General features: G+C 43.7%; 1 protein-coding gene across 1 annotated transcript in view; it reads left to right on the forward strand.

Annotated features, from left to right (window-relative positions):
* TPRA1 (transmembrane protein adipocyte associated 1) overlaps nucleotides 1–17,624 on the forward strand; it is a 40,153-nt gene extending 22,529 nt beyond the window's left edge. Inside the window, exons 3-11 of the mRNA XM_028719198.2 lie at nucleotides 72–204; nucleotides 4,352–4,438; nucleotides 5,886–5,958; nucleotides 7,120–7,199; nucleotides 8,482–8,592; nucleotides 8,808–8,868; nucleotides 9,779–9,881; nucleotides 11,984–12,064; nucleotides 14,267–17,624. Of these exons, the coding sequence (XP_028575031.2) occupies nucleotides 72–204; nucleotides 4,352–4,438; nucleotides 5,886–5,958; nucleotides 7,120–7,199; nucleotides 8,482–8,592; nucleotides 8,808–8,868; nucleotides 9,779–9,881; nucleotides 11,984–12,064; nucleotides 14,267–14,501 (964 nt within the window). The 3' untranslated portion in view covers nucleotides 14,502–17,624. The remainder of the gene's footprint in view (nucleotides 1–71; nucleotides 205–4,351; nucleotides 4,439–5,885; nucleotides 5,959–7,119; nucleotides 7,200–8,481; nucleotides 8,593–8,807; nucleotides 8,869–9,778; nucleotides 9,882–11,983; nucleotides 12,065–14,266) is intronic.
* Nucleotides 17,625–22,333: the final 4,709 nt, after the last annotated feature.

Consider the following 22,333-nt stretch of genomic DNA (forward strand, 5'->3'; position numbering starts at 1 on the left):
CTTCCTCTTCTCTTCCTTCCTCCACTTCCTGCATTTTAAAAACTGTTTAATCTTTTGTGCCTTATTTCTAGGGTCCGTTATTGGGACCTTCTGCTGCTGGTTCCCAATGTGCTTTTCTTTGCGTTTCTCCTCTGGAAGCTGCCCTCTGCCAAGGCCAAAATCCACGCCACCTCCAGTCCCATCTTCACCACCTTTTACATACTGGTGAGTACAGGTCTTTCTGTTTTAGTTTTTTTAAAAGCAGGCCAGTGGGAAATTGGCCCATGTGGTGTTGCCTCCCTTAAGCTCACGAACCTAGTGGCATGTTCACTAATGACACTCCGGAAAAAATCTGTGCACCAGGGGCAGGGACGCGGACTTATAAAAAATATTGGGGGGGCCCCGGGAAAGCTCATGAATAATAAATAAGCTCATGAATATGCAAATAAAGTGGCGCCGCCTCCTCGTGAGCGAATAGGGGAGAGCGTGCTGCGCCTATTAATCAGCTCCAAAGGAAATTGGGTGGAGCTTTTGCTCAGGAGGGAGGGCAGGAGGCATGCAGCCCGCCCCTCCCTGTGCATTTTGGGCTGGGGGAGGGGCGGTGATGGCGCTCTGCTGGAGGGGCGCCGGAGATTATTGGGGGGGCGGAGCCCCCCCAAACGAATTTTTGAGGGGGCTCGGGCCCCCTCAAGCCCCATGGAGTCGGCGCCTATGACCAGGGGTGCTTCCACAGTACAAGCTGCAATTCTGGAACAGGAATAGGCAACCTGTGGCCCTCCAGGTGTTGCTGGACACATGTGCGGATGCAGGCTTCCTCAAACTTGCCCTCCAGATGTTTTTTGGCCTTCAACTCCCATGATCCCTAGCTAGCAGGACCAGTGGTTAGGGATGATGGGAATTGTAGTCTCAAAACATCTGGAGGACTGAGTTTGAGGAAGCCTGTGCTGATGTATCTGGCTGGGTGATCTGAACCTTTCTCCTGTTTATCTGCCTTCCTGCTCTGTCCAGTACCCAGCACCTCCTGCCCTTCTTGCTCCTTGTTCAAGAGAGGGCTCACAGGGTGAGGAAGAATACTGTAATCCATTTTCCCTTTTTGCCTACTCCCCCCCCCCCCGCAATATCCTACCCTGAGAGAAACATCTCTCTCCATTTAAACTGCATCGCTGTGTTTTAGAATCAGGAATGTGTTCAAATGAATCTTCTCCTTAGGGTGGAGTGAGGGGTAGCTGCTGCTTCTGTCTCTGCTGCCTCTGAAGTCCGTCCTCCTTCCCAACAGCTTAGCCCACCCTGAGCCACTCATTGACAGCAGTCCCAGCCCCCCGCCCCCCAATGCAGCAGTTGTCCACAGAAATGTATTTGAAAGAGGATTAGAGACAGAGTTAAAGGAAGGGTTCTAGGTCAGCATCTAGCAGTGGTTAGACTTTTTTAAAAAAAATAACCATTTACTTGTGCAATTTCATTGTATTTTCATAATTACTTCATTGGGGGGGGGCGCACTTGAAGCCATTTATAAACAATAGTTGTAAGGAGTTCTGAAAAAGCAGATGTGTGAGGAGAAGAGTGTCTCCTTCTGCTTTAAGTCAGCTGATTATCAGTATCTTTTTGGAGATTGCCTCCTCCAGCCGTGTGTGTGTGTGTGTGTGTGTGTGTGTGTGTGTGCGTGCGTGCGTGCATTGTGGGTGGTTGTTGTTGTTTTTATAAATAAAAACCTCTGCTTGTTTTTTAAATCTCCGCTGTGCTGTCATTTGCACCCACTTCCACTTTCATTGCCTCTTCTCAGTAACTGCATGAGCAAAAGGGCTTCTTCTGAAAGGAGTGAGGAAGGAAGGGAATTGTTCCCAGGAGGCGGAGAATTGTGGCAGCAGCCCTGGGCAGCACATAGTGGTGCCATGATTTCTGCCAATGGGTGACTCAGCCTGGGCTGACTCTCAGGCTGGGAGCAGGAGATGGGTGCAGAGTGCAGCATGCCGGCAATAGAGGAAGTTGGACGTTGTGGGGTTGTTTAAAAAAGATGTCATGTCCTGTGCAGGCTTTCTTGTGTATTGCATTGTCAGATGTATGACTGTTGCACAGAAGTCATGAGTATAGCCTCAGTGCAGGGAGTTCCTGGCTCTCCAGAAACAAGTTTTTCCCCTTGAGGCCGAGGCGGCTGACCTGAACAAGCCGAGCGAGGTTGGTGGATGAGGTCTTCGGGGACGTCACAGCTGTGAACTTGACAGACTCCAAATGAAGCCTGATAGGTTCCCAGACCATGCCCAGCACCAGCTGCAGATGTTTGAGTCTGCTATAAGAGCTCTTTCCCCTCAGAGAGTCATTGCTCTCAAGAAGCTCTTTGCTTTAGCCAAACAGTGACATTGGTTTCTCAGGCGTACAGTCTATCATCCCATGCATGGGTTTGGCCCTTCTGGTGCCCATGCTCTGAAAAGTATAGTGTGAATGTTGCTTTGGTCTCCTTTATAACTACAGGCAACAAGCATTTTCCATGGGGGTTACGTTCCTGACCCCTGTGTGTGTTGGCAGAGCGATCATAACCCTGCCCCATTCCACCCCTGCCCCACCCCCTTTTCCGGCCACTTCTGGGTTGTGGCGATGCTCGTGATCGTGCACATATTGAAAGTGTGTACAGTGGTCATTGCTTTTACAGAAACCAGTGCCCTTCCCCTGAGGGCTGAAATGTTTGAAGCAGCAGGGGATAAAATCTTTCTGCCTCCAGTGTAACAAGTCCTACAATGTTAGTCTGAGGTGTGCATATGCATCTCACATATGAGGCCTTCCCCATTGCAAATAGCAGTTCTGGATGCATTGCGTCCCACAGGGCACGCTTGAGGGAATAATGTAATGAATCAATGTTTGTTTTTTGTTCTGTTGTAAGTGGAGGCTCCTGCCATATTGGGGTTGGTGCAAAGTGCAGTGGCAATAGCACTGCTTAGCTCCCAAGCACGTTAAATAACATTTCTGAAGGCAGGAAAGAAACTGGTTATTTCAGGAGCTTTATCTTGGAGAGGAAGTAGATATATTTTACAGATGCAGCATAGGAGGGTGGTAACAGGATGTACAGGGAACTGTCCCAGAGGGCTGCTACAATGCAGGACATCCACAAACAAATACAGTACTGCAAATGCTCATTCACTTTTCTCGACAGGCTAAGAGGATATCTGCAAGGTGGTGCTAAAACCTGGTTCAGTCTTGCTGAAATCATTGTGTGGTGTTGTTGAGTGTGGCATCTGAAGTCCTGTTTACTCCGGCCTTCTGGTCCCAGTCTCCTTACAGCATCTGTCAGTGGGATTAATATATGTCAGCGGTATAGAGCCCAGCATGTAGCAGATTAGAATATGTGTGACCTCTGGAAAAGGGAGACAATGAATATTTGTGTTCTTAATATCAGTCGTAAGGACTGAATATGGCACACTTCAAACAAAACAAAACTCAATTTATTTCCTGAAGGGGCTGAAGGGTTGTTGTTTAATGAAGTTTAGCGTTTCAAAAGGCCAAGTTTTGTGGCCAGTAGTGGTAGGGTTGTAGCATTGTACATTGCATGTAGCACTGAGCTGAACAAATGCTGGCAAAAACTAGTGTAGCTCCTTGCAGGTCATTTATTTTAAACAAAATATGCTGAAGCTAGGGAATACAACTCTGCTTCATTTGAAGTAGGATAACCAGTTAGTGTATTGACATGTTTTGCCTCTTTTCCAGCTAGAATTGGAAACTGTGTACAGTATCCCTAATGTTCCTGTGCCAAGGATTTTGAAAGACTTTATATTTCAGAATCTTCTGAGCTGATTTCCTGCCTTAAGCATTTTTTACTGTGTTCCCCACCCCCACCCCCTTGCTGCCGCTGCTTCAGCAAATGAATTGTGGAGTCTTTCCCAGATCTGAGGCTCCTTAATTGATATCCTGTGGTGTTGGCTGCCTGTTTATTTAAAATTCTACGTGCACCAGGCAGGCGCCAATAGAATATGAAGTGATTATGATACTAAAATCAGAGAATGGAGGAGATAATAAGGATCAATATTTCAAGCCTTGAAAACCTTTGGTCCAGATGTTGCCAGACTTCCAACTCACATCACCCCTGATTACTGGCTGTGCAGTAACATCTGGAGGGCCTCAGGTTCCCCATTTCTGATGTGGGTCTTGCATGGCAAATTCTGTAGCATTTCCTTGCTGAGGTGACCTGGCTGAAGTAACTTGTTCCTTCTCAGCCTTAAAAAGAGGGGAAACTATTTCCCCCTCTTTTTCTTCTCTTCCTCTGTAATTCATCCTGTTACAAAAACAAAATAAAATGTTAAACCTTGTTGATTGGTATCCCATCCCTGAAGCCCATTAGGCATTTTCTCTTCTGCCTTAATTCGTAACAATTGCCATTGTCTTCTAGGTGTTTGTGGTAGCTGTGGTTGGGATTGCTCGAGCGGTTGTCTCCATGACAGTCAGCGCTTCCACTGCCGCTACGGTTACTGACAAGGTGAGTGTGGGTTTGATACCAGAGGCGAGGGTGGCTTTGGCCCCTTCTTCACCATTTCTGGGGCAGGAATGCAAAAAGATTTGACCTCCATTTAGTCATCAGTTACAATAATGGGTGGAATTCATTGTACCACTGACTGGGGTACGTGTGCATGGAACAAGGTCTGCTTGTGCAACCCCCTGGACTCCTCCCCATATTTTGGGGTTTTGTGGTGGATCAGCAAGGGTTTCTGATGCCCCAGTTGTTCAACAATAGCAACAAGGAAAAGGCTTCTTCTATCTCTCCCCTCCTCACCCCCAAACGTAGGCTGTTCAAACAAAGAAATCTTGAGGAGAAAACCAGAAGTGGAGTTTTGGGTGAAAGGATTATGAGCTCAGTTCAGTCCCCGAGAACAAAATCTTGGACCAAGCATGTGCTCAGAGACACCCTGTTCCTTCATTCTAAATGGACCTTGGCTGCTTCCTCCCCACCCTCACCTGAACCACTATTTTGCACCTGGCTGTCTGGTAGATTGGAGGGCTCTCTTTTAACTCTTTGAACAGTATTGACTTTTAGCCTTGCCATCCTCCCATGCTTTGCTTGGCTCAACGCTAAATCCCTTTCTAGTCTCTAATCCTACTCGAACAAATGTTTTTATTGTCTAATTGTTTTTCAGTTTTGCATTTCTTTCTTTTTTGCAAGCCGTATTTGGTTGCATTTACATCGAGACAGCCAGTCTCAGGATTTGTATAAAACAATGTGGCTCTTCATTTAGGCAAATGAAGATCAGCAGAGTCAATCGCCACAAGAATGATAGCCCTTAACTAGATGTTTTGATGCCAAGATGAGTATTTGCTGTTGACAAGTAACTTGAGGCCTGTCTTCCATGGTGCTTTCCCATGCCAGGGGATTGTGCTGTGCACCTGGTCGCAAGGAGACATTACCTGTTCCATTTAAGTACACCTTATGCATCTGGGTTAGATTTGGTGTCCAAAAGAGCACTAAGCATTTGGACCAATCAGAACACTTGAGATAGGCTGCGCCAAGGGTCAATATTGACAAACGGGGGGCAGACAGTAGTTGGAATCTACAGCCCTTTAAGCCAGCATGGTTTTGGAGTGAAGTCAGTTGGGCTCCGGATTGGAACAACAGAGGAAACAGGATGATTGGAATGGAATTGAAGGATTAAACCCCCTGCGATGAAGTAACAAAATAGTTGAGATTTTGTGCACAATGCCAAACATACAGACAGTTGTATAAGACTCGTAGCCTGAGAGGCAACTAATTCTGAAAATTCAAGTGAGCACCATGCATTAGCCAGTGAGGGAGATGTTAGGATGGTATTTTTAACTTTATTTTCATGGATGGAAGGAACGATGGGAGGAAAACCTTTGGGCAAGCTTCTCTTTTAGGACCTATTCCGTTTGCTCCCTGATCTTGATTTTGTGGCATGTACTGTCTTCTCTAGATCCTGTGGGAAATCACAAGATTCTTCCTTCTGGCTATTGAGCTGAGTATGGTGATTCTGGGCCTTGCATTTGGTAAGGATTCCTCCTTAGTGTTGCTTGGTGCACTTAACCTTTTTCCTTGACGAGGCCATTGGAGCGTGGTGAATGTGCCCTGCTTTCGGTAGGAAAGAGCAAACCTTACCAAGCACAAATAGGACTTCAGCCAGATACATGTAATGCTTGTGCTGCAGGCGAAAGCTTCCATTTATTGTAGGCCCCTTATTTACACCCGCCATCTGCTTTCACTGTGTACGCAGTAGGGTACTTTTGTCTGAGTGAAGAAAGGACGCTTGATACATTAATAATAATAATAATAATAATAATAATAATAATAATAATAATGGCATTTCCAACCCACTTTCCAGTGTTAAAGGTACAGTTGTTACCCATTTGTTGCATAGGATTCAGTTGCATTTCCTCAAGGCAGCCTTTCTGTGATAGAGGTATCTCATTTTCCCAGCACCCATGAAGCAGGTGTTTGTAAGCATCTATTCAATAATAGCTCTCACCAGTGGACACAACTCCTCTTTATTTTTGTGTGCATGTGTCCCATTTTGTGACTTTTAAAACAAACAAATCTATTAAATAATTCAATGAATTCTCCTCCACTGTATTTTATTCTACTAAAACCCTACCCTTCCTTCATGAGGCTCTCATAGTCCTCCCTGGATATACGGAGAATCTTCTGCATGCAAAGCAGCCACTGTTTCTCAGACTGGGACTATTTCTTTCTTTAAGCTTCCACCTTCCTATGGTGCAGAATATTTTAAGTGGTTTCTAGTTCTCAGGGCACGAGTTTTACTCTCAACTGCAACCTCAGTCGAGAGGTTTTGCCTTTCTCTTAAAAGAAATCTGGCTTTGTTAGCCTGTCACAACTTGGACAGGAATGGCATTAGGCAGGACCTCGAACATAGGCAAGACCCCTATATGAGGTCTTGAGTCAGTGCATCAGATTTTCGCCCAGGATGTCGGGTCTGACGTCAATAACCTCAGGTTTACAGCAGAATCTTAGATGCACATGGCCTGTTGCATGATGGGTCTTTTATGCTGGTTAACTCCTAACGGCATCCCTGAGCATGCATAGGTTGGTCAGGAGCAGGCAAGTATATTTCTAGCCTTTAGTCACCTGACAGAAGACCAGTCATTTTCACTTGTCAAAGAAATGACCCCTGGTATGTTTCCCACCCCATTCAGGTCGTTTGGAGAGCAAATCCAGTGTTAAGCGGGTATTGGCTATCACCACGGTGCTGTCATTGGCCTACTCTGTCACCCAGGTAAGTGTTGGTGAAACAGGACAGTTTCACAGAGTAAGGCAAATTCAATTCAACTGTTTCCTCCTGAACTGAAAGCAGCTGCTCCTCAAGAGGTTCTGAGTTACTTTTAACAGCTCAGTATAGTAACTCACTTTGAACAGTGCAGCATTTGTTAAGTTTAAGCATGTTCTCCTTTTCTATAGTGGTAGCATTATGCCTTGTTTTGGTTTGGGAAGCCCCAGTATTAAACAGGAACATCATTGTCCACACTTCAGGCATCTTCTTAAAAAAATCAGATGCAGTGAACTTATGCATGTGAGTTTTGTTATGTATTTATTTACACATTGGTTGGTTGGTTTTAAACCCGCTCTTCAGGCAAAAAAGGCTCCTAGAGCAGCTTGTGAAGACACTCCCTTCCCTCAGACTTACAATCTGAAAAGGCACAACACAAAAGGAAAATGGGTTGGGAGGGATGAGGAAATAATAATAATAATAATAAAATTTATTTATACCCCGCCCTCCCCAGACAAGGCAGGACTCAGGGCGGCTAACAACCAATAATAAAAACAAGTTGAATGAATACAACTTAAAAACAAGATTAAAATACAACATTAAAACCTTAAAATGCAGCCTCATCACAGGAGGAGAAAGGAAAAAAGAAAGAGGGGGAGGGAATCAAATTGACTCCAAGCCCAAAAGCCAGGCGGAACAACTCTTGTCTTACAGGCCCTGCGGAAAGAAATAAGCAAACTCAAGTACAAGTTCTTAGTTACAAGTTCTTATAATGGTCAGTTTGAGGTAGAAAAACTCAAGGAAAGGAGGCACCAAAGGTTGCTGATCTCTCAGCTATGCCTTTGGACATAAGGGGCTGCTGTTGGAAGTGTAGTGCATTGGGATGTGGGAGGAACCATGTAGATCAAGAGGGTAGTTGGCAGAAGTTTTAGGTCAGGCATTAAGCATGTGGGGGGGGGGGGATAGGGATAGCACCAGTAGGTTGGCAGGAGGCCGCGAGAGGAGGAAAGGTGCCATTTTTTGGTAACCTGCCTCCACTCTCAGGCTCACAGCTAAATCCCGAGACCATCTGGCACATCTTTCCTCCTGCACTTAGGGCAATTTGTTATCCTCTGCTAAATCACAGTTTATGGACTGGATAGGGGATCTTGTTGTGCGACGACGGAAAGGGCTGGCTTCCAAGTGAGACCGAGTGCCTTTTCCTCAGCTTCTCATGGTGGAAACACAGGCACCATTATAAGCAGTTCATACCCTGATGACCCCCTTACACTGTCCCCCACCAATCTTTCAGGGAACTCTGGAGATCAGTTATCCTGACGCCAGGCTCTCTGCAGAAGACTTCAATATCTATGGTCATGGAGGAAGGCACTTTTGGCTTGCAAGCTCCTGCTTCTTCTTTCTGGTAAGTGTGACAAATAGCCGTTTTGCTTGATCTGCGTACCATGAGTTTAAAACACTGGTGGTTCTTCCTTGATGATTTTCCATTCTCTTCATTTCAATGTGCTTCCTGGCATCTTCTAAACACAGCAACGAAAGCCAGGGTTGTTACTGTTTTCCACCACCTGCCCTCAGCAACCTCTGGCCCTGCAACTCACCTGCTGCTTTCTTCCTTAACAGGTTTATTCAATGGTGGTGATGCTTCCCAAAACTCCCTTGAAAGATCGTATTTCCCTGCCTTGTAAGTGACTCGCCTCTCCCTTTTTAGCTAATACGATTTTCTTGCAGGCATTAAAAGCCAAGCCACTTGGAATATTCCAGATAGGCAAAAGAAAGTCCTTCTTCGCATAGTTAAGCTGTGGAATTCATTCCGACAAAGAGGTAGCGATTGATGGCCAACAGCCAATTGCCCCTGAGAGGGCAGCAAGTGCAACTCCTCTTTCCCTGTTCAGAGGAATACTGCCTCCCAAGAGTGGATCTGCAACGTAGCCATCCTGACTCATAGCCATGGGTAGCCATATCCTCCATGAATTTGTCCAGTCCCCTTTTTAAAGTCATCCAGGTTGGTGACCCTCTCTACGTATAGTGGGAGTGAATTCAACAGCTTATGACTGCAAATGCAGCCCTCCAGGCTTCTCTCTCTGGCCCTCAGGATTCTTCTCTGGCCACGCCCACCCTCCAACCACACCTTTCACCAGCCCTGCTTTGCACCTCCTTGTTTTTGCCTGGCTGGAATGTGCCCTTGAATTCTGATAATGCCTGTATAGAGGACAGAGGGACGTGTGACGGTGTGTCTAGAAATTGTCCTATGGGAGACTTACATTAGCTGCTCTTGCCTCTAGTTCCGCCTGCGCCTGGAAAGTTGTGCGGAAGGAAATTTGGCCCTCAGCCTGAAAAAGGTTCCCCACCCTTGTAAGAGGCACCTGTTAGGAAAAAGGGAGAGTGGAGGGTTTGCTTAAGTTACATAACGGCTAGGTGGAATGGCCATCGCTGGAGACTGTTCTGCAATACGTAGCTCTCGAGCATATTTCTTCTCCCTGTAATACCGTTTTTTTCCGGGTCTCCAAAGTGTCTTTTCCACCAAATGGTTTGTAGTGTAGGAAGTACCTGTGATTACATTTGACCCCAGTGTCTTTGCCTCTCTCTTTCAGCAAGGAAGAGTTTCTACATCTATGCTGGGATTCTCGCTGTGCTGAACCTGGTGCAGGGCATTGGCAGTGGTCTGCTCTGTGCAGGTATCATAGAAGGACTATGGTACGTATCCCTGTGGCTGGGTAGCTCTGCTCAATGTCTTCCTGGTGCTATCACCGAGTGCTTTGGGAAGGAAGCACAAAGAGCTTCCAACGCATTTGAACCAAAGCAAACTTGCTAAGGGGCACTGCTGTTGACGGCTGCTGAATTTGCAGCTCCACTGCCCCCATCATGCTGTGTTTCCCTCCATTGTACCACATCTGCCTCCAGATGCCTTTCTGGATATTCCACCTGAGACTGGCGATCTCATTACTCCTTGAGAAATACCCACTCAATGCCTATCTCCTGACATTTTCCCTCTCCAATGGGGAAGGCAGCAGGGAGGGGGTGCATTCTGCTTAGTGAATTGGGAATGGCCGTTCTGGTCCAACTCTTAGTCCTTATTTCCTACATCTCTTTCCCTGCTTTTGATCCTTTTCTTTTTCAAGGAGTCAGTAGGACACAGTTGCTCAGAGTAGCGTTCTGCTTGGCGAAGCTGGGCCTTCTACTCCAGGGAGGAACAGCTTTTGGGGTGGGGTAGGGAACTGCTTTTCTTGGTGGTGAGTACATTCTAACTTTCCCTGTTCCCTTTTGAGAATGATAACTATGGGTCCTTGTATAGAAGGAAGTTCTGTCAACCTTGGTGCCTTCCCACCAAGGGACACAGCTGCATGGGCAACCTGAGGAAGCCCCATCAACCATAAAAGCAAGCCCTGCCATAGGACAGTAATGCAGCCGGAAGAGAAGAGGTGTGCAGAAACCAAGGAAAGAAGTGCAAATGGATGGAGTGTCCTGTCCGCCATCCTTTGGAGCAGGCATAGGCAAACTCCGCCCCCCCCCAGATGTTTGGGACTGCAATTCCCATCATCCCTGCCCACTGGTCCTGTTAGCTAGGGATGATGGGAGTTGTAGTCCCAAACATCCGGAGGGCTGGAGTTTGCCTATGCCTGCTTTGGACCCCCTGGGATGTTCACCAGACCAAACCTGCTGTAGCTGGGAACCGGGTGTGTGTGAAGAGCAGCCGAATGGGGATACAGCTGTGGGCAGCTTGAGGAAGCTTAATCCATTGGCACCAAGACTGGGCAGAAAAAAAGCGGGTTTTCAGGGGAAAGTACTTCCCAGGGGGTCCAAAGGATGGAAAGAGAAAAGGCTCATAAAAGGGCAGAAAGAAAAAGCACTCAGACACGACGCCTTAAAGCACAGACCTGTGCTGAGAAACGCAGCGCAAAAGGAAGTCTGGATGAGCCCCTGGAGTGAGAGACTAGGGTGTTGTCAGCAGGTTCCAGGAACTCTTTGTTGGGAGATTTTGGGGTTCGCCTGTGAGTTTGTTTGGGCCCTGGGTGAGAACCAGAGAGGATGGGGGGAGTCTTGGGTAAGAGCCAGGAGACTGAGAGGTGAGGAGATGTGTCAGAAGGAGAAGGAACATATCTATATATGTTTATTAGTAAGTCTGCATTAATGATTTTATTGCACATTTTTGTAACATTTGTTTTTAGTTTTCTGTACACTGCTTAGAGAATATTATTCACTGTATTTGTGTGAATCTAATGCACCATTGACTCTAACGTGCACCTCAATTTTCAAAATGAAACCAACAAAGTATTTGCTGGCGCCATCAAATCTAGTGCACATCAAATCTAATTTTCGCAATGTAATTTGACCAAGAAAGGTCCGCGTTACATTCGAGTAAATATAGATACAGTCGTACCTTGGTTCTCGAATGCCTTGGTACTCGTCCGTTTTGGCGCCCGAACGCCGCAAACCCTGAATTGAGTGTTTTAGTTTGTAAACGTTTTTTGGAAGCCGAACGTCCAGCGCGGCTTCCATGGCTTCCAATTGAGTGCAGGAAACTCCTGCAGCCAATCGGAAGCCTCTCCTTGGTTGTTGAACGTTTTCAGAAGCCGAACGGACTTCTGGAACAGATTCCGTTTAATAACCAAGGTACGACTGTATATATTAAGCAGTGTAGAAAATGTATTAATAATTATTATATAATTATATTTATTATATAATACATATAATTATTATTATATCATAATGATTATAAGAAACTGTAGTCCAAAAACATCTGAATTGGCCAGGAACAGATTTCTAATGACTTGTGTCTCTCTCTTCTGTCTTGACAGCTGTGTCGATGCCACCACCTTCCTCTATTTCAGCTTCTTTGCTCCGCTCATTTATGTGGCGTTCCTGAAAAGTTTCTTTGGGTGAGCATCCAAGGTTGTAGCCTGCAGCACAGTCCCAGGGCATTTTACAACAACAATAATAAGAAAAAGTTTTAAGATGGACAAGAGCAACAATTCTAGAACAGCAGATTGAGACTTATTTAAGTTAAGAAGTGTGAGAAAACAAAAGGGCCTGGCGTTGAAAGAACATCAATATAAGTGCTAGGCGGGCCTCCCTACGGAGAACATTTCAGAGCTTTAAATCATGCAGGCGTTGCTAGCAAAGGTCACATTGAAGCACAATACTTGCCTCCCACTGGGATATTAATGCAATTATTTAATAGCAAAACAAACTTCTGCCTTTAAATAAACAGTAAGCAACCACAACAAAAATGCCCAGGGTGACCTTCAGGATTAATAACATAATTAAAATAGAAGTAAAATGGCAGTAAAAGTATAAAATGGTATAAAGTGCAACGAGGCAGTAGGCTGGTTCTCCTCACAGCTAGGCCAGAAGGATTCAGAAATGGGTGGTCTCAGGTGAGGCCTACAAAGAGGCTAACTCTTCCACACATTCTCTCTGTGTGCTTCGTTATGATTTGTTTTTTTTTTTTTTTAAATCAATTCAGTGACTCTTGTTCTTCCATCTGTGAAATGAAGATGGTATTTGACTTCATCACAGGGATTCGGGAAGATTAGACTCCTAATATCTGCGCAAAGCCTCATTAAATTCTGAGCTACTGTTAGAGTTTTTTTCTGGATTAGTGACAAAATGATTAATGTGAAATGCTGTGGAGGCCAAGCTTGTATTAGGTAGATAGGTCCCCCTCCCCTTTAATGCTCTTGAGTTTTAAGAAGGGGCTTAAATAGATTGTCCAGCAGTTGAGCAAAGCGTGTAAACCAGCCTTCCTGAACCTATTGCCATCCAGATGTTATTGGACTACAGTTCCCATCTTCCCTGACCATAGGCCATGCTGACGGGGTTGTAGTTCAAAACATCTGAAGGGCACCAGGTTGGGAGAGGCTGGCCTAAATTTGCAGCTCAGGAATTGCATTCCTTTTGAGTAACCACTTCCCTTGTTACTGTTCTGAGTACGTAATTTTTTCAGCTTTGAGTGCCACCGTGTGGCCATGCAGTGGAAATACCCATTCTAATTGAGGAACAGTTGCTGCAATTAATTCAGATGGATTTCAACCGCAACTGTGAGGAACTAGCCACCTCACATTTTATATTTGATATAAAAGCAGCAAAGCTATAACAAGCTGTAAACAAATAGTCTCCCAAATGCCAATATCAAATTGTGCATGCTCAAAAATGACTTGTTTTATTTCTAACTTCATCACTGATTCCAAATGGAACTGACTGTGTTTGTGTGTGTGTGTGTGTGTGTGTGTGTGTGTGTGTGTGTGTGTGTGTAGATATATACGCAGTGCTTTTTTCTGGGGGAGATACAGGGGTACGCATACCCCTAAACATTTTGTGAATCTTCGTACTTTTGTCCATTTACTATATTTATTTCCCCCGATATGAACTATAAAATGGTGATTTTCTTGAGTCAAAATGAGAGTACCCCTAAACATTTTTTTAAAGAAAAAAAGCACTGTATATATGAGAGAGATAATGAATGAGACACACACACACACACACACACACACACACACACACACACACGCCCCCATACCTACCTACCACAACTCCCAAAAGCATTTAGGTGTCATGGCTAATTTTTGAACACAGTTGCTCTTGCTGTTCTTACTTGCCCTGCTTTTATTCGTTTGAGTCCCATCATTGTGAATGAAGCAAAGCAAAAGGTTGGGTCTTAATCCACAGAGTTTTCAATCCAAGGTCAGGCAGTGCAGGATAGGGTAAGAGAACAAAGGGAAGAGGTAAAGGCCAATGATAGACAAACATGGCAGTATATCTTGGGCTACGTTTAGTTCCGGTTTCCTCCAGATGATGACGGCCTGAACAGCCTGAACTAAAAGAACAGCATTGCTGGCTGCTTTTTATTTTGGGAACCGTCTGCCCTGTTCTGAATTGAACCTTCTCAAATGGGAAATGGGATGGAGGGAGTTGTGCTTGGAGCAAAGCACTTGCTGTGCACAGAGGAGGTTTCAGGTGGTTGACATAGAATGCCAGTCAGTCACGGACCAGTGTTCTGACTCAGTATCAGGCAGCTTCCCGTGTTTCAAGAAAGTAACTCTTTTGAAAAAAATTCTCCTTGTCTCTTTAATAATGTCCAGGTCCGAGCCAAAGATCCTCTTCTCCTACAAATGCCAGGTGGATGAGCCCGAGGACGTTGATGTGCACCTCCCGCATGCCTATGGTGTGGCCAAGAAAGAAGGCCTGGATTCCAGCTTTTACTCCAGCACTCAGATCGACACTGCAGCGTACTTGGATGACATTGCTTCCATGCCTTACCACGTGGGCAGCATCAACAGCATTGACAGTGACCGCTGGAAAGCCATCAACTCCTAAAGGCGATCCTTTGGAAAGATGGGTCTCTCTTGCAGCCTTGCAGCTCCATCGCCAGTTCCCCTTTTGGGGTGCTTCAGTGTGTCGCCTTCTCTTTCCTTCAAGTTTTTTTCTTTTTTTAAAAAAAAATTAAATCTTGAACGGAGCATAAAAATCAGTCTTCCCAGGACAATAGCTCTTACCTTTGTAGGAGAACAAACCAGATCAGCTTCTAAATGCTGAATCTTTGCGTCCTTGAGCGTTCCATGTGCACATGGTTGGACATGACTGCAACGTTTTCTTGGTGATAAGCCACACATGCAGCTAGGAAGCCTTGGCTGCTCTTGTATAGCATTATATATAGATAGCTATATAATACATTATTTGCATTCTATTTTTATTTTATGTTTTGGCTTCCGAGAACTGGAGGAACTAGAGGAAGGTGGGACTGCTCCCCATGCCTTCAACAGCTGCAGTTTGGTGGGAATTGTAGGGCGAGAGAACTCCACAGGCTTCCTGATAGAAAGAACACTTAAGAATGAACTGCTAAATGTTTCCAGAATTCTTCGCAGGGAATCTGGGAGCAGGTGTGCGCTTGTGTGTGTGTGTGTGTGTGTGTGTGCATTGTAATATATATATATATATGCTGACTTTCGAAGAAGAGGGCAGGAAAGTAGGCAGCTGGGAAATGCTTTGGTGGAACTTGTTGCTGTGCAACTAAACTACTGTGACTGGCTGAGAAGGAGCTGTGAGTTGCATACACTGTATATGGTCTGAGTTTTTAGAATGAAAACTTAGCCAAGCAAAGAGCTTATAGAATGAGGATCTGCTTATGTGATAGTAGCAGAACTCCAGAGTAAATGGGTCCTAAGGAGCAGTGGAGGAGGGGTGTTGAGAACTGTGGTTCAAATGGGCAGTTCCAAAAAACTGGTCCATGGGATAGGACAAGGCAGAAGATGAATGGGAAATGATCTGGTAGTCTGTGTGTGAGAAATTGTGAGTGATGCTTGGGATGGCACCAAAGTGGAAAACAGGATTGGATGTCTAGTGTGAAGGAGGGCTGTTGGACTCTGTCCCTTGGATTCAAGCTCTGTCCAGTATACCTTTAAGACCAGGTGATACTTCCTTGAACTTAGCATGAGGTTCATTCATCTCTTCTGCACTGAAGAGAGTGTCATGCCAAAGACATAGCTGGCTATTCCCCTGACAGTGGTAGTGGTAGCTGATCTTCAGGGTCTTCCAAGATCAGCAGTGAAGGAGGTTTATCCCAGGCATAGGTAAACTCGGCCCTCCAGATGTTTTGGGACTACAACTCCCATCATCCCTGACCACTGGTCCTGTTAGCTAGGGATGATGGGAGTTGTAGTCCCAAAACATCCGGAGGGCCGAGTTTACCTACGCCTGGTATATCCTTTAGGAATGGTGAGGGTGTTCTTTGCAGGAGGCAGACCCATTCTAATGCAGGAAGTTGGCTTCACCTTGTAAGACAAAATGGGAGAATTGGAAAATGATAAAAACTGCTTTTGAAGCACGCACATTTTGTGTGCATAGCTTATATTGGAATCAATGTTTTCTCATTTTCATGTTTTTATTACTAAATGCAAAAATGGGAACACTTACCCTTGTGCAAAATGCTGGAACATTTGCTTGAACAGAGGTTGATCCAGGAGGCAAATGTAGTTACAGTCAATACAATCCCAAATTCTAAGGCTGAGAAAACAAGAACACCTGAAAAATGAGGTTTCTTTACTTTCCTTTGCTGCTACCATTTTGGGATTAATTTTAGCACCCAATGTGCAAGGTGCAGATGATCAAGGCATATAAGCACACATCCTTGGAGGAAAGTTGCTTTGGAATTAATAGGACATGCTTTCAAGTAAACCTCTCTAGAATGGAGGTGCAAGCAGGAAAAACTACTCGGCTTTCTTCTTGTTGATAAAACATCCCTTCCTCCTCATGGCTTGAAACTGGCGCTGTTTGTGATTTTTCTGCTGCCGAGCCACATCAGGATTTAAAAGGCAACAAGATCCTTGACTTCACTTTTAAGACTTTTACAACTACTTTTTAAGAAATACATGTTTAATTATATCTCTGTTTTGGATGAGTTGTGAATGCAGATCAAGAATTGTTGTGGTAGAGACCCGCACTTTGCCTTTAGTTTTTGTCTACCGCCCAGGTTAGCCTTTTCTGAGTGTTGTTTGAATTTGATGACACAATCATTCATTCAGACTTGCTGCTGTTAGCTGCATAGACATCTCACCATGGAGGTAACAAATGTACTGTGTAGTTTAGGCTTCCGTAATGCTTATGGCGCTAGTCATACCCCAACATACGATGCCCCAAATTCGACAAAGAGGCAGTCGTGGGAGCTGTGATGTGACCTTAATGTTATCTAATCTATCAAAATAACATGCTTGGCTGGTGCTGTAGCTTCTTTGCTTTCTGTGAAAGGCGAGAAAGGCAATCCCAATTGGCTGCAGGGCAAATGCTGGCGAAGATGTCATATAAGATGTCATACAATTAATGCTGCCCTCCCCCCAAAAAAAATATTTACTCAGCTGGAATTATAGATGCTCTCTGCATGATGGTTAAATACTGCTAACCAGCCAAAGTAGGGACCCTTGGAAACGAACGTGTCTTGTAATTTCCATGGATCCCCTACAGTTTCGTTTAAAAAGTGTGCTGTACACCTAGTCCATCAAATTAAAAAAAAACACCTGAACATGGGCTCCTTTGGTGATGTGAATCAGGATGAGGTGGTATTGGAGTTACTGTGTTTACTGTATTAGCAATCTATATCAAATGCTGGCCAGTCAGTGAGCTGTGATCAGATCTTCCATGACAGAATGGTCCCTGCCCCCTTTTCCCTGACATTTTAAGCACCTCCTCTGTACAACCTGCATTGTACTTTGCTGCTGAGGAGTATCTGCACTAAGTGAAGGAACTGCCTCCTCACAAGCCTTGTGATCTATGTGTGTGTATATAAAAAAGCCTCCCTGTTGAACACACAGTATTGTCCATGAGCAGACAAATGTTTGTGTGTCCCTGGGTGTGTACACACGGCATGTACCATGTGATGTTGGAACAGAGATTAAAAATAGAGTAATGTATATTTTTGTCTGTAAAATAAATGAACTTTGACATAAATTAAGGTATCCTTTCTCTCACGATAGAGGCTGTGTATATGTGTTCTTACATTTTTGCACTATTCGTTTTCTTCAGAGTAAAAGAAGAACCTGATCAATAACGAAATGCTCAGATTCTGAGGGAAAGCAAAGAACTGTTGTGCGTTTTTTTCCTTTACCTGGCTAGGTCTTAGAAGAGCAGAAGCGATAAGGATCCCCCCCAAGTAGTTCAGCATAACTGAGGTAGCAGTCTTACACCCACTTACCTTACTTCTGAGTAGGCAGGTATAGGATTTTGCTGTTAAGTCACCTGGTTGAAGTTGTTGACTTTGAAGGATGATTTGTAAGGAAGTAAATTTTAGAAATTATTATAATTATTAATAAAGTTATGGTACCTCCTTTATTTGTAGCTCCAAGATGTATCTTGGCTTTTTTTTTGTAGCCTTCAGGTTTGCTCTTTGTTGCTATCCTATGACTATTGGAATAAAACAGTGTTGCCACTGCTATTTACTGAAATAGAACCCATTGATTTGACTATAACCATACCTCCATAAATCACATGAATTACATTTGCTGAGTGTGAATTCAGTGGCAGGTCAGAGCAAATGCCAGTTTTTGGTGGTTTTTATCAGGAATGGTATCCAAGCTCTCAGCAGGTTGATGTGATGACATTACATCATCCAGAAACAATGCATTAATCGGGGCTTGGTGTAAATTGGGGGTCCACAGTCCCACTTGTCACACTCATAGCCAGTATTCTGCCCTTCCATTCCCTCTTGCAAGCCTGGCAAGCTGCAAGTGTCCTAGAGATAAGAAGAAGAAGAGGAGTTTGGATTTGATATTTCGCTTTATCACTACCCTAAGGAGTCTCAAAGCGGCTAACAATCTCCTTTCCCTTCCTCCCCCACCACAAACACTCTGTGAGGTGAGTGAGGCTGAGAGACTTCAGAGAAGTGTGACTAGCCCAAGGTCACCCAGCAGCTGCATGTGGAGGAGTGGGGAAGCAAACCCAGTTCACCAGATTATGAGTTCACTGCTCTTAACCACTACACCACACTGGCTAAGGTTAGGACTTGTTCTCATGCTGTGCTTCTGAAGCACATGGAGCACCATAGAACCCGCAGCACAATCCCAGGAATTATCTCTGCCCTGCACCATGTTTGGAGCTGGAAAAAAGGATTGTGCTTTTTGGAGGTGCCCATGGAGTGGGGGCCCTGAATCAAGTTTTGAGTTGCCTGAGTGATTCTCAGGCAATTTGGGGAAAATTGAACTGGGAGGTGAAATCTGTGGTGATATGCCCATGAACTACTTGGTAGATTATTTGGGGGAATAAATCAAGGTGAATTTTTTGAGATAAGATTCGGGGTAATGAATTCAGTTACCTGAAGAGGGGCACTGAACTGATTTGAAACAAGATCTGTTGGAAAATTAGCTGGGCACTGCTGAATTGAAAAGGAACTGATTAGGGGAAGGATACAAATTATAGAATTTATCAAAGGTGATTTAGATGGGAAATTAGTTGGCTTGCTGCTTTGGACATCCATATTCTAAATCCGTAGCTATACATCTAAATAAATTCATTTAAATCTGGTGATATGCCCATGCGCTGGATTTTTTAAGCTCCTGGCAGCACCACTCAGGTGGTCCATTATATATGATCCAACAGAACAGTCTTTTATTATGGGAGAAATTTATATTTAAAAAATGTACGATTGACCAAAAGGACAGGATTTTTTTCCATTTCATGTAGGGATAATTACTAGGCAGCAACAATCAATATATGCTTTTGGAAAGTTCTGGGCTCAAAGTCCCAAATCTAAAGTTTTGCTTAGGCCTCTTGAGCTAAACCAGGATTTCCCAAACCTGGGTCTTCAGATGTTTTTGGACTACAACTCCTATCAACCGTCACGGATGATGGGAATTGCAGTCTGAAAATAGCTGGAGACCCAAGCTTGGGAAACCCTGAGCTAAACCAAAAGGATATATTGATTTCACCGCATGCTTTGAAGTGCTACCAAGGAGGAGACATTGAGGTCAGTATTATATTGGCCACATTGATTAGCAGCGACTTCTCAGGGTTTCAGGAAGGGGACATTCCCAGTCCTACTCAAAGTTGCCTGGAATTGAACACAGGATCTCTATGAAATGAGTTTTGAAATTCCCTTCAGTCTCGAAAACAGTTTGCCATGAGGCATTGAGGGTATGTTTGAGGGGAGGAGGGAAATCCTAAACCCTTGTTGAGTAAATACTCCTTTGGCTTGTCTTCAAGTTAGTAATTTGCTTTGTGACTCTGCAATTGTACAGAGGGATTGAAAGATGGAGAGAAATTAATTTCACAAGGACTCCCTTGCCTGCAAGCAGATATAATTCTTTACTGCAAAAGGCGCGTGAAGTGTGCTTCTAGGTAGTATAAAGACCTTAATTAGTTGCAAACCGGATGTGTTTTAATTGTTCTAGCAACCTTCCTTGTTCTGAAAACACAGCATTCATTTTTATGTGGAAACATGATTTAAACCTGTCATTTAAACTGGGCTTTTCTCTTGCTGATTGAAATCAATGTGCCCTGGGTGGAATGGATAGCCTTTTAAAATGTTGGATTAAAATAATTGTATTTTATTATGCTTTTTGTGTTTAATAAACACTGGAGGATTTCTTTATTGTGGTTGCTATGGTAATGCATGCCAAAGTCCCTTTACAGATTTTTTTTTCAAAAAAACTTCCTGAGCCTACAATTAGCTGTTTCATGTTTTTAAATAGATAACAACTGTTCCATTATTTTGTATTGGCATCGGCCCGCCTTCATCATAGCATATCAACAAAATATTTGTGATTTGGATGCACCTTGTATTTTGAAAGTTCACTTATCATTAATTGCTTTTGTTGGTGCAATTATAAGTGTGTTTTCCTTTATTGTTTCCTAGGAGGGAAGGGTACCTAGGGTGGGTGGCATCAGCTACATGACGGTAGCCTGCCTTCCCTCCCTGCACTCTGTATGATGACAAAAACATTACAATTATTTTGTCTGGAACAGGCAGTTTTTCCTCCTCCAGGCTTATCTCAACATAGACATCTACAGCTAATTTTACAGTCTCCAAACTTTATGAGCCCATTTTAATTTCCCCTTTCACTTGACAACCTGTGTATTGAGCATTCGTCCTGATTGTTTGCACAAAATTTGCAGGGAGGCTAGATGACACTGTGTCAGGGAAATATTATCCCACACTTTCCACTGCATTGTTATGTGCCAAATTCATTTTAATCATGCAAGCTGATTTCACTATGTGATTGTGTCCCACCCAAAAACAAAAGAAAGTCTGGCAGTCCCCTTTTTGGCATAAATTATTAAATGTCTGGGAAGCTCAACAATTATAAGAATAACCTCAGGTTTTTCCCCCAACAAAAATTATGCATTTAAGCAGAAGCCTATTCTTGCTCCCAATAAGTCCCCTTTGCTCACTTACCAAAATGACTCACATATTGCACTGCTAGCCCTAATCGGAGTAAACACATGCAAATTAATGGACACAAGTAATTTAGGTTTATTAACTTCAGTGGATCTACTCTGACAAAATAAAAATCAATGAGAAAATTCTTATTTATTAAAATAAATGCCTTTCACGTAAATATAGCGAGGGGGTGTACAAAAATACATTAAAATTAGATTAAAATCTACTTACAGAAAATAATAAAATACCAGCCCACATTAGGCCAAAGCAGACATATCAAGTTATTGCAGTCAATTGTTTGGTTGGCTGCAGGCTGATGTACTTACAGAAACAATAATACCTGTTATTAGGAACATACATTTAGGTGAAAGCAGCCCAGCTGCTGAATTCTGCTGGGGAATCACTTTAGAGATGTGCATTTGTGCTTCATATGTTCAGTGCTAGAAACACTGATGTTCTGTGCAGTTGTATCCAGTTCCAAGACAGTTGAGGCTGCGTTGCATGGAACAAAGCCCTGACCCAACCTGCTTTTTGAAAAAGAAAATCACCTTTGAATGAGATTGCAATTTTTAGTAAGAGTTCCACCCCCCCATTACTTTACTCACCAGTCATTTTTTCATTCATAAATGCAGCCACTATAAATCTCACAGGATTTTGATATTTTCCCCCTGTAAGTACTTTGCTACACTGAATTTAATATTGTGTGCTCGATAGCAGCTCCCCTTCTTTCTTCTCTCCAGATCTTACTCCCATTCCTTCCACCCCTTTTTTCTTTTTAATGGAACTCTCAGCTTTAAAAACAGACTTACGGAGCTGTCCCAAATATTTCAGTGGAACTAGCTTCAGTTAGGTTGTGAAAAACCACACTTACTTGGCCACATCTAAACCAGATGATTTTAAGGCTTATATAGCCCTAATTTTGCTTCTGGCTTAATGATTAGGGATCATACCACAAGAGGGAATTAGAAAATAATTTAGTCCTGGTATTATTATTATAACTCCTAAAAGAAATATTAAAAACAAAACTTAAACCATTGCGCTGTACTTGAAGTTTGAAAAGTAGTCTGGTCTGCTATTTGTGAATTCTCACAATCCAAAATAGCAATAAATAAATAGCAATAAAATCTAGTCAGCAACTAACTTCATACAATGTTCTAGGGCAGCTTGATCCTAAGCACGTTTACATAAGTAACCCTTGTGTTTAGTGGGCTTACTCAGTCCACCAACCAAGCAAATGTGCATATTCCAGAGTTGTAGTTCCAGACAGAAGCTGTCAACTATGCTC

Source organism: Podarcis muralis, chromosome 2, assembly GCF_964188315.1.
Source record: "Podarcis muralis chromosome 2, rPodMur119.hap1.1, whole genome shotgun sequence".
In the NCBI taxonomy this organism is placed as follows: Eukaryota; Metazoa; Chordata; class Lepidosauria; order Squamata; family Lacertidae; genus Podarcis; species Podarcis muralis.